General features: G+C 48.7%; 1 protein-coding gene across 1 annotated transcript; it reads left to right on the plus strand.

The window, feature by feature from the left end:
- The first annotated feature begins 722 nt into the window (after nt 1–722).
- PVALB (parvalbumin) lies at nt 723–11,706 on the plus strand. Its single transcript, XM_005302436.4, has 5 exons — nt 723–812; nt 3,728–3,795; nt 5,594–5,726; nt 6,151–6,260; nt 11,483–11,706. The coding sequence occupies exons 2-5, from the start codon at nt 3,735–3,737 to the stop codon at nt 11,509–11,511; spliced, it is 333 nt and encodes a 110-aa protein (XP_005302493.1). The 5' UTR covers nt 723–812; nt 3,728–3,734; the 3' UTR covers nt 11,512–11,706.
- Nucleotides 11,707–12,210: the final 504 nt, after the last annotated feature.

A 12,210-nucleotide genomic window follows, 5' to 3' on the forward strand; every position in this document is an offset into this window, starting at 1 on the left:
TAGTAATGAGCACCTGCCAGAAGATAGCTGTGGATCGAGATGAGACAGCTCCATTTCCTGGCCCTTCTGTGTTAAAGGGGGCCTGAAGAAGAGCTTGTCTCCCCACAGAAGTAGGTCCAATAAAATATATTACTTCACCCACCTTGTCTCTTTAAAGTAGATTATTCACTGTGGCTCAGTCTTGTCTGAGAGCAGGATTCCACCTTAGCAAGGAAATCAGGGTCAAGCGGTAACACTTTCAGTGTAGGCCGGCTTTGGGGAGGGGAAGACCTTATTGCCTCTTGTAAGAAGAGGGCATTTGCCAAGGCAGCAGACAAGGAAGTGACAGGATCCCTGATCCCTAAACCTGCTTCCCCTTAGTCTCTGATGCCGCCTTGAGTAGGGTACATCTTCCCACCCCTTTCTTCCCAGCTACAGCGGGGCCCCTTTCATCTGGGGCTCCCCTTCTAAGCAGGGCTCTCGGCAATCACTGAGGGAGCCATTCGTCCCAGATGTCAAACTGAACCCTTAGCGCTACAAACTCCGCAATAAAAGCGTCGCTTGCCAGTCTGCCAAGGGAACAGGTTTCGGGAGCTAGGGGAAGATGGGTGCCAAGGATTATTAATAGTGCCCCTTGATTAGCTAGGGGGGGAGGAGAATGTGATACTGAGTGTGTCCCTGGGTAGCTGACACCGGTGAGGAGGGGGTATCACCCGCCGAAAATAGAAAAGGCCAGGAGCTTATATAAGTGGGGTTCCCAGCCTGGCTGTCACCTCCTTTGGCCACCTCCAAATCTAACAGCCCTTCACACAGCACTTAGGAGCATTCAGAAGGTAAGTAGCGAACAACACACCCACTTCCATAGCAAGGATCGATTCGTCCTGGCAGAGGGGCAGAGCAGGACTTCAGCCTGAGGGAAAACAAGGGGAAACCCACCCCCGCCCCCATAAATAACAGCAAAGGGAGACAGCAGAGAGCCCCTCTTCTGAACCAACTGCCTGCAGGTGGAAGACTACAGAGGAGGGACATGGCCTTGTGGAGGGGGAAATGACTACGTAGTCGGGGCAATGAAGGGAAAGCAAGGGGGAAATGGGAGGGGGGAAAGGGAAAGGTGGTGCAAACAACAGCATCTCCCACAAGACCCGTTAGCAAACCTTACACACCAAAGCCCCCTGTTGCAGAAAGGAAATTGGCTCTTTAAACCTCAGCTCCCTCTGCCTCTCAGGGCAGCCGTTTGGATGCTCTGCAGAGTGCTCCATCCTTTCTGGCAAGGGAGTCCCAGGTTTCTGCCCAGCAGCTGCTGTACCTGGGGCAGCGGGGTGCAGGCTGGCTGTTGTTGCCAGGGGGCTGTCTGCATTGCTTGGTGGTGGTGGCTTTATTGTTACTTTATATTTACATCATGGGCTGTTGCCTGCCTGCCTGCTGCTAGCCCGGGGTGCACCCTGGCCCCAAAGAAGGCTCTATGACTCAAGGGACCAGTGAGCCTCAGCCACGGAGGGGGAGAAACCCCGAGTTGCAAGGCAGGGGGAGAAACAGCTGTTTAGCACCCGGCTACTTTGTGGGTAGCAGCCGACTGGAGAGAGCCTCCAGGGCCCCTCCACCAGGACCCTCTCCCAGGGGACATAAGCAGGGGCTTCTCTCTGGTATGCAAGTGCCGAGGAGAGGATGTGAGCAGCTGCTGAATTCTGGAGATCTGTCAGGGGCGTTTTGCTGTTTCTCCTAAATGGCTGGGGGTCGCTGGGATGAAATCTGAGGGACGCGTGGCATAGGCTAAAAGTCGGCGCGATTGATGGGGGAAGACTTTGTCACCCTCTTGATCTTTGCTCAGGGCCAAATGCAGCTGCGATCGACCTGGCAAATGTCTTCGTAGCGCCCCGGCTCCTCAAAGGAGCGAGGGGGGAGGCGAGAGAATTCGCTCGGGTCGGAGCACAGGACAGGGAAACTGAACCGAGTCTGATTCGCGCTGCTGCACTTTAGGTTTGGCACAAGACCGGCTCCATATGGGTCCGCTTTAGCCGCTGCTTAGGGGAGAGCTGCTCAGGGCTTGACCCAGACACCCAGGCGCCCTCTGTGCGCGGGGCTGTGGTTTGCCTGCGGAGAAAGGAGTGACTCGCTCCTGCCACGAGCAAATACACCAAATGGGGAAGGGACGGTGTCAAAGATTCAACCCACCGTCCGTCCTGCAGTGAGGTGACGCCGTTTTTAAACAAAAGGACCCCAACATCTTAACGCTCCCCGCTCCGTGCGCTCAGTGGCGTTATGCGGGACGAGAACTATACCTGGACTTGGGGCGGGGAGGGGCTTGTTCCCTTACGAAGCAGATGAGAAGGAGTCATTGAGAGGATGAACAAAGTTTCTCCCGAAGCCTCTTTCGTCTCTGGGCCCGATGATCCTTCAAAATCTTACGCAGCGCAGCCACCCCGTTGCCTTCAACGGGAAGGAGTGGCGGGGTCGGGCCAGCAGCTGTGCTGGAATGCATGACACGCCCCTGCCCTTGTTTTAGTTACTCGATGTGCAGCCAAGGTGCCGGCACCTCCCGCACGGATCTGCCCTAGTGTCCCCACCCTTCAGCGCCCCCGGCACCTCCCGCACGGATCTGCCCTAGTGTCCTCACAATTCAGCGCCCCCGGCACCTCCCGCACGGATCTGCCCTAGTGTCCTCACAATTCAGCGCCCCCGGCACCTCCCGCACGGATCTGCCCTAGTGTCCCCACAATTCAGCGCCCCCGGCACCTCCCGCACGGATCTGCCCTAGTGTCCCCACAATTCAGCGCCCCCGGCACCTCCCGCACGGATCTGCCCTAGTGTCCTCACAATTCAGCGCCCCCGGCACCTCCCGCACGGATCTGCCCTAGAGCGCTCTGACAGGGGCTGTCCCCGCTCTTCAGCGCCCCCGGCACCCTGCGCTGCAGCGGAGGGAGGTCGGGTGGATCATTCCTGTGACAGCAGTGGGCAAGTCGCTTACCAGGAAACCCAGACAAACTTCCCGGGCGGCTGTGCCGGTGCTCACAGTGCAGCACAAAGCCTCAGCAGGCTGCGCCCGCAGGCCCGCACATCAGCATAGTTACTATAGCACCTCTAGCTTCACCCTATCCTCGTGTCTGGCGCGTTGGGCCTCAAACCCGGGCTCGGAGTCACGTACAGGGCTGGGGTGAAGAATTCAGCCCGGGGGCGGGTTAACACGGGGGGCTCCCAAAGAACCGAGGGCTGAAAGGCGCCGTGGGGAGGGAGAAGCGGCTCCAGCTAAGGCAGGTGCTGGGAAGCTACGGTCCATCCGCCCCCCCAGCTCGCGCGCGGCTTGCCACGGGGCATCTGCTGCAGTGCCGCGCTCCTCGCCGCCCCGTGGAACGGGGACAGCTCCCGTCCGATGTACCCGCGCTGCACCACTCGCTCGCTCCCACTGCACCCGGGAGGGAGTCTGCCCTTGATACAACTCCTCTGCCAGCCTAGATCGGCCCCTGGCGCTGCTCCAGGGGGGTTAGCCTCCCGCCTTCCAAAGAAGTGCCCCCCAACCCCCCCATCCACAGCCACCCACACCCGTGCCCCAGAGTGCTTGTTTCCGCGGCCCACTTCGGGCCGTGCAAACGGGCTAGCGGCACTTCCCCCCCGAGGGGGGGCGCTAGCTGGCACGGGTCCAGCCCTTCCCGGTGTGCAGTCCCCAGCCGGCACTGCAGCTTGGGTCATATGCGCAGGAATGATGAGAGAGGCACTTTTTAATCTTTTCGCACTCGCCTCTCCCTTCACCCAGCGACAGGATGGCGATGACGGACCTGCTCAGCGCGGAGGAGATCAAGGCGGCTGTGGGAGCCTTTTCGGGTGAGTGGCTTTTCCTCTGTCTCAGTGCGGGGCTGTGGTGCAATTGTGCTCAGCTCGGGGATGGTCAGAGGAGCCGGCTGGATAAAACATCAGACGGGGATGGGGAGAAAAGTGCAACCTGAGCACGTCGGGCTTATTAACCCCAGGGATGTGTCCTCTGCAAACTTCCCCTGGACACTGGAGACGTGACACGCTCCATTCATTCTAAGGAGAAGTAGGTAGCAAAAGCAGGCTTGGTTCCTAGGCACGAGATATTTACAAACGGAACAAAGCTGTAGCCACACTAGGGAAGGGCATGCCTTGGGGGTGGGGAACAGAGCCTGGGGGACACCCCGCAGCTCCCCCCAGCCTCCCCCAAATCTAATCCCCGGCGTTGCAGAGCTCTCGGTTCTTGTTTCAGTGGCAGACGAAACTGCTGAGGTCTGTCCTGTTAGGGGGCCCCCCGTGTGGGTTTTGCTTTTCAGGCTGAAGATGGAGAGAGAGAGAGAGAGAGATCAGCCTGCTGGGTTGCAGAAGCTTCCCGCAGGACAGATGGCTGCAGTGCTCCATACTTCAGGCACAGATCGATGCCTCCCGTTTCAAACTCTCCCCATTTCTCTCCGCCAGCGTTCGACAGGTGACCCCCAAATAAACCGCATGCCCTTGCATCTCCGGCTCGGGCTTCTGCCAAGCAAGTGTCGGGATCCGTGTTCTCGGGTGAACACGATCCAAGCCCCCAGAACTAAAATTCTCTTTCCAGCCTGCAAAGGGGGAAGCCTCTTTCTTCTTGCTCGCGAGGTGACCTTCCCCCCTCACACACACACACAGCGCCCAGCCGGGAAACTCAGCAGCCCGGAGCTGAAGGGACATCGGGCCGCGCGCTCTTTGCTCGGGCAGCTCCCTCCATAGTTCTAGTGCCGTCACAAAGTCCCCGGGCTCTTTGCCACGGGTGGAATTAGCTACGGCTAAGGACTCAAGCAGCTCCCACGAGACCGAACCCCTTTATGCTGCTGTAGACCCAGAGATGCTGCTAGTGGAATAAGGGTGCTTTGCAAACACGGAAGCCCACTGCACTTTGATTTCCCCTAACATCTCTCCAGCCCACATTGTTATAGGGCTCCATATGGGTGGAGGTGCTGGTGAGGGAAGGGAGAAGTGGACCAGATAACCTCATCTTTCCCCCCTACTTGTGCAGCACACGATCTTGCAGGGGCCATGCAGCACAGCAGTCCCTCGGACCGTGCCCCAGAATACAAACTACTTCTGCATGTCCCTTTGGCTCCGTGTGGGAAACGAGGAAACGGGAGATGTCACCATAAACTAGAGATAGGCCTTATCCTGTCAGCCTGCGCGGCTGAGCGGGGCAGAACTTTGATTTCCAAAACAGGAAGTTTTAAAAATATGTTCGGTACATTCTGATTCCAGTTCAGGATTCAGGTGAACGCTCTTACGCCTGATTGGGAGATCTCACAGTTTAGGCACTGGATGGGAAGGGAGGAGACCTAGGTTTAATTCCCAGCTCCCTCACTGCCTCTAGGGATGACCTAGAGTAAATTACTTCCCCCCCTCTGTACAGCGGGGGCACTGTCTCTCACCCTTTGTCTATTCAGAGTTTAAGCTCTTTGGGGCAGTGACTGCATATTGCTCTGTATATGTACAAGGCCTAGCACAATGGAGCCCCTGACCTTGTGGCCTCTAGGGGTAGGATTAAGAAGGAGGGCTCTTTGTGGCAGAGAGGGAGAAAATCAGGAGCATCTATACCAATGTGCCTCAGGAACCAACCTACAATTAACCCAGCCTCACTCTTCTTCTCCCGCAGCTGCCGAATCCTTCTGCCACAAGAAGTTCTTTGAAATGGTGGGACTGAAAAAGAAGAGCCAGGAAGATGTAAAGAAGGTTTTCCACATTCTTGATAAAGATCGAAGTGGCTTCATTGAGGAGGACGAGTTGAAGTAAGCAGGACGAGTCCTCCCTCTGTCCTTACATTAAGAGGATGTGTTCATATTTTCACCTGAGTAAAACACACCCTAGTACGGGGTCCCATTCAGACTCCTGACTGCCCTGTCTTGGGCAGTGTCCAGTTGTTTGCATGGTTCAGCAGGGGGAGTAAACAGTTAAAAGTAGGATCAAATGTGTGTGGAGAGAAAGATATCTAACTTTTATGTGGGTGATCTGTAGTCTAACTACAACTCCTCCATCTCAGACAGTTCCAGGTGACAGCACTCGTTCTTTCTGTGTGGTGAAGAAGGTCACCAACCGGGGCCAGGTCCCTGGATTCAATTGCATGTCTCAACACCACTGCTAGTCATCTCTACAAACCAGGAATGTTAAACCCTACTGACCCAGCCTCATCTTTGTTCCATGCCTTTTCTTTAGATTTGTACTGAAGGGCTTCACCCCTAATGGCAGAGACCTATCGGATAAAGAAACCAAGACACTCCTGGCTGCTGGAGATAAGGATGGCGATGGCAAAATCGGCATTGATGGTAGGTGGCTTCAGGGAGGATCAAATTCTGCCCCTAGTACAGAGGTATAAGCACCATAGGCTTCATTGCCAGTTGTGACCTTGTGGAGGGCAGATTAGGACTTAGTTACATTTCAGGGCTTGCTAAATTTTTGGTACCTTCCTTGGTGCAGAAGCTGAGTCCCAACACTAGAGAGAGCAGGAGTTCATAGAAACCCAGATTTAGCACAGGATGGGAGACAGCAAAGGCACTCACAGGGCAGAGAGCTACAGGGCCGCATCCAACCCTCACTGAAGTCAGTGGGGTCTTTCCACTGGTTGCAATGGGTTCAGGATCAGGCCCTCAGAGTTTACAGAAGCTGAATTTGGAGGCAGGGAGAGAGAGCGAGAGAGCAGCTGAATAGCAGCATTGCTCCTTGATTAAAAAATATGCCGTTTCACTTAAATGAGAACGTGACGCAAGACTTCTGATGGCTTAGCAAAGCAAATTCTTAACATTCAGCATTGAATAAGTTCATTGTGTAACCTTCATGCCATCACTGTGTATCCAAGTTCCCACAATATGTGTGGCACCAATAATCTTCACAGGAAAATGGGGAAACCTGTCATTTAACTTCATTAACTATCAAGATTATATCATCAGGCTTACAAGAAAGGGGCACAAGAAATTTGGAAACTGATATTTTGCTCTTCCTGGCAACTTCTTATCAAACAAGTCCACAGACTGCATTTCTCCCTTTCCCTCTTCTTTTCTCTCCTCCACATTACTGAAGCTCGTTGGAACAGATATGAAGATGTGCAGGTCCAAATGAACCCTTTCCCTCCATTATAAGAGAGGAGGTGGAAGCGGGAGTTCTACCCAGAGCATTATGTCAGCTCAGCAGTAGAAAATCACTTTGTAACCTCCCATCATCCTGACAGCCCCTTTGATAGGGTGAAAACTAGAAACATCTCGATTTTTCCTTCAGATAGTCCTGTCTCTTAGTATTATCCGTTCTCTTGGATTTATAAAGGTGTTGTCTTCAAATGGTGTGCAAAATACAAGACAAAGTGAGGTTACCCAACATGATCTCACAGTTTATAGGGTAGAAACAGAAGGGATGACATACAAAATTACCCAATGAGAGAGGTGACAAATAAGATACGCTTAGCTGCCTGACCACAGCACACCAGTAGAAGAATGTCTATGAGCCTATTTCTAGGCTAAATCCTCTTAAGTTCTCAGGCCCTGATTAGGTCACAGTGGCATATGAGCAAAGCGAGCTGTTGCTGACAGCAGTCTTGAACTCAGGGTTCTATGTCATTAATCTCAGATACTTTCACATACTTTATTACTGACAGAACCTTTCTAGTCCCACTCAAATTAGTGGCTCCATTCCCAGAGATCTGGACAGGAGTGCAATTTGCACTAATCAAGTCATTTGAAGATCCTTGTAAGGATGCTCATAGTTGGTTGACCAACTTGATACCTCCACGACTGCGAAACAGGAGCAATCTCAGTTAAGTTAAAAGAAAACTCTACTTATGAAATATTTCAGACTCGTCTTGGCTTATATGAAAGAGAACGGTGTTGGCGTCTCTTAAATTAATGATGTGGCCAACATTTAAAAAAAAAAAAGTGAAGCAATGCCTGGGAGCAGACCTATTCTATGAGAGCAATCTGGAGTATCTCCTTAGCCTGAGCCTCTCCCATCAGTTTCACACCTGTGTAAGTCCACTGAATTCTGTGGAGTTACTGTGGATTTACACTAGTGCAAGTGCGAAGGGAATCAAGATCCAGATTCTTTTTCCTCACACACTTCTGGCCACACCCCCACTGAGCAACATTCCAGAGCTCTCCTCCCTCCCGAACCTCACTCTACGGGCAAACTCTTGCACCATTGAGGCGTAGAGTGTGTGGCAAGTTACCTGTTGTGGGGGACAGAGCAAAAGAGCGAGGGGAAATGGTGATAAGCAATATGTTTGAGACACTTTGCTCTGTCTCACAATATGCCTGATTCCCCAACCATTAAAGCCTTTGCAAGTTGGAACTCCCACAGCTATTTCTTAGCTTTGATATTTTTCGATTTTGATGCTATATTTTCTGCTACAGAAACACTGGATTTTTTTCTAATAAATGAATTGTCCGCCTTCACCCTGGGTCCATCCCTTGGGTCAAGTCTTCAAACACCAGCCTCATCAATCACTAGCTGACTATGGAGATCCAGCCTTTTGCAGATGATGGTAATGAATTGGATATCCCCTGAGTCGCCTCAGTGTAGTTCCCAGCAGCCCATAACAGTTCTGAGAGATGAAGGAGTGGCATTCAGTGCCGTCTGAAGATTGATTTGAGCATGCCAGGTCCACCTGTTCCTCCTTCAGAAACATGTCTCAGATTAGGAATGATCTCTCAGATCTGCTGTTCAGAACTCATCTCTGCTTCCACACACAATTCAGGAATTATTCCAATAATTTATCTATACTTCTAGCTAAATGGATGAAGATTTGTATTTTGGGGCTGGCCTGCCAATCTAGAAGTGTTGAAAACACGGGGCCTACTCCTGCAAGGTGCTGACCCGTCTCTTGAGAGGTACCGAATCCCTTCATCTTTCATTGGATTCAGTCAAAATTGAGGGACCAAAACAACCTCCAAACCCAGGTCCATGTTACCTAGGAGGGTGACCATCCTCCAGACCTCAGCTCCCAGACTGAAGGGGGAATGCTACTGAGGCAACATAGTCAGTTTCAGGGGAGGTGAGTCTAGCCTTCCACAGTCCCTCAGCTGGAAGACATCATAATCACATGGTCAGATTCCAAGGGTGCAAGAGAAAACAAAAGAAAGGAAGCTTTGTACTTGAGATCATTTTTTGATCTCTTATGTGTGTTAGCTATTGGACATATAAATCATACCCTTCAGTTCCTCCAGCTGCCTGACACTGGTAGGTCTGTGATGTCAGAAGCCATGTGCTACAGGGAAAAGATCTGTAGATCACAACCTTTATCTAGTACATGCATTCAAGCTCCACTCCAGCTGAGGTTCTGGAAATACTTCTGATTCTACCAGTCATTTTCTCAGAACTCTGTCATGAAAGATGTTCAGAATTCAAATCAACTATTTGTTGGCCCAAGTTAAAAAAAAAATTAGAAGAAAAATCAGGCGGGGGTAAAAAATGCTCCGATGAGTTTCTCTCTTTTGCACTCTTGTGTGTCCCAAAATAATTTATTACCAGTTTGGAGAGAGAAATGATTAGTCTATATTAAATTCACAGAGATTACCTTTGGTAGTTCAATGAAATAACGCAGGGTTTGTGCTGGGTCCTCTGCAATGTTGAGGAAAAGTCTGCTGATGGGCCAAAGAGCATTACAGAATAAAGTGAAAATAAGTTTTGCATAATTAGAACTCTGGAATTTGTTTATAATACTTAAATATGATATATTGGAAATATAGGAATCATTCATAGACATTGTGTAAAATATAGATCGGTTATTCATATACATAATGTATTTTATTAAATAAATAGCCTTGAATTATGTTGACGATATACAATAACAGCATCAATATACCTATATACTTTAGAAAATATCTGGCTATAACCATGATTAATTTATTTGCATTTTATTCCATATATACTACATGTTAGAAAAAGGATTAAATTCTAATATTGCCAATATACTGAGTGTGCTATCTGATATACATTAAACACCGGTTGTATTCCCTTATGGAGGCATGAAAGATTTTGTCCATATGAAGGCTGCGTTTCCCACCATGGGCTTCCTTCATGTGAGCAATCACAAGTTTTTCTCTTTCTGCCCTGAATATTCTGAGTTCCCATCAAAGTGCTTTTTTGCTTCCTCTTAAGCCGGGTTGCGCAACATTTAACTCATCAGTCAAACTGTTCCAGTTCACATACCCACTGCCTGGGCCTTACTCCTCTTTTATGTTGCATATTCTGCACCACTAATCCTAGTTTGGATTTATACCCTACAGAATAATTAATTAATACATGTGGATTTAATATAACCCCTATTGGCATCTCTGCTGGCCTTTTAGCGTTTATCAAAACCATTCTGGAACACCTCTACTATGTCACTGCGCTTACATTATTGACCTCATTGTTAGCAACTGCTTCCTAATGTCTAAGATCCATTTTCCACACTTTTACATTTCAAGGCATTGCTCCTCATTATTTTGCACTTCCGTAAATTCTTCTCACATATTTACAGCTGGTTACATCCCGCATTTGTCATATTTTCTCTAGGTTGAACACGTTAAAATCCCTTAAGCCTCCCCTTTGTAGAATATGCCCTCTAAACCCTTTATCGGCTTTGTTGCCCTTCTTTAAATTCACTTCAGTTTATCAGTATCTTTTTTAATACACTGAGGTCCTCAAAACTTTACCCAGTATTCTCACGTATCATCATCCCAAGTCTGTATAGAGAGAGGAATTATGATTTCCTTGGGTAATACAGTATTCAAAGCTCAATGTGGTGAGAGTTACTGAGATGCAAACATACCTTTCCTGTGCTTTATAATCTTTGCTGAAAGATTTATTGTTTAACCAAAATACAAGGAAAAAAATGCAAATACATCAATTTTTTTAAACCATTACAGTTGTAAATACACAGCAATAAAAGCCACAGGGTGAAATCCTGGCCCTAAGAAGTCAATGGGAGTTTTGCCATTGACTTCAAAGGAGCCAAGTTTTCACCTAGGTTTTAAAGCAGATGGAATCTCAGCCTTAGACTTTTAAAATGTACTGGCCTCTGTCAGTTTGCCAATTATTATTATGAATTATATTTAATATATTTATAATACTGGGGCACAAGTGCTATGAAAAGTCTTTCAGACGTGCTGCCAGCCACTGACAGAGTGGAATCCATCTCACTACAAAATTTATATCCAGTGCTTGCCTTCTTCGTATTAGCTTACGTCTGTTGGGTTCAGAAAGGAAACTGACTTTGTGACTAAGGAGTACTGCACAACTAAAGAGGCTGACGAACCAGGCAGCAACAGGCAGTCTGTGTGGAGTGACATATCCTGAATTCCCTCTTTGGCATCTCAAAAATGTTTTAGATTCACTGTGATGTTTTCTGACCCACAATCTGACCCTCGGATGCATTTAGGTTTATGAGCCATTCAATTATTGTGAAAGGTTGTTAATGAAGTTGACCCTGCTGTCTCAGTGACGCTGTGAACCTCTGTAACATGCTTCTCCTTAATTTACTTTTTTCTTGCTATTTTTAAACAAATTTTCTCTTCTCCAGAATTCATAACTTTGGTGGCTGAATCATAAAGCCTTTGACCAATCTGAACCCTCCATCTGCCCTTTACCACCTGATTCCAGCCAACTCCTGCTGACCTCCTTGGCTTCTGTTCTATTTATTTTTGTTATTTTATACTCCCACTCTGTTCTCTGCAGCCCTGTAACTCTGTAATTGTGCTGAAAGATACTGTTAAAATAATAAAGGTCACATCGATTTTGGCTCTACTTTCTATCACATGTTCCTTCTTTCATTTAGGTTTGGGGTATGTTTGAGAGGAAGGGGCTATTTTCTTATGATTTTATGCTGAAACCATGTTTGCTGTTGTATCTCTGGTTAGTGTAAGGTGGGAAGCATTAAAATAATTATTTGGGGTGAAATATACCTAAAGTGATTCATTCAGTCAACATCCCTGCATTGGGGTAAGACTGATTTCACTATCCTTAAATCATCTCTGATAGATGGGTGCGTATGTAAAGCTTTGACAAATATCTAGCAATGGCAATTACACAACCTCATTTGGCAGTTTGTTCTTCTAGCTATAAAGCATTTCCTAATATTTAACCTATATTTTCCCTAATTCATTTCAGTGATCAATACACTGCTCCCCAAACATATTGTTTGTTAAGTGTGTCCAGTGCTTAGAGATCTTTGGAGGAAAGGTTCTCCAGAAATATCGGTTGGCATCACTCATGCAGGGGGATAATTTCACACTACTGAAATGCAGACAT

This window comes from Chrysemys picta, chromosome 1, assembly GCF_011386835.1.
Source record: "Chrysemys picta bellii isolate R12L10 chromosome 1, ASM1138683v2, whole genome shotgun sequence".
NCBI classification, from domain to species: domain Eukaryota; kingdom Metazoa; phylum Chordata; order Testudines; family Emydidae; genus Chrysemys; species Chrysemys picta.

What these genes read in the sequence shown, in the direction of transcription:
- PVALB (XM_005302436.4), top strand. Translation starts at nt 3,735, where the DNA reads ATGGCGATGACGGACCTGCTCAGCGCGGAGGAGATCAAGGCGGCTGTG. An exon ending in GGCTGTGGGAGCCTTTTCGG is followed by an intron (nt 3,796 to 5,593) that starts GTGAGTGGCTTT and finishes CTTCTCCCGCAG; the next exon opens with CTGCCGAATCCTTCTGCCAC. An exon ending in TGGCAAAATCGGCATTGATG is followed by an intron (nt 6,261 to 11,482) that starts GTAGGTGGCTTC and finishes TCTCTTCTCCAG; the next exon opens with AATTCATAACTTTGGTGGCT.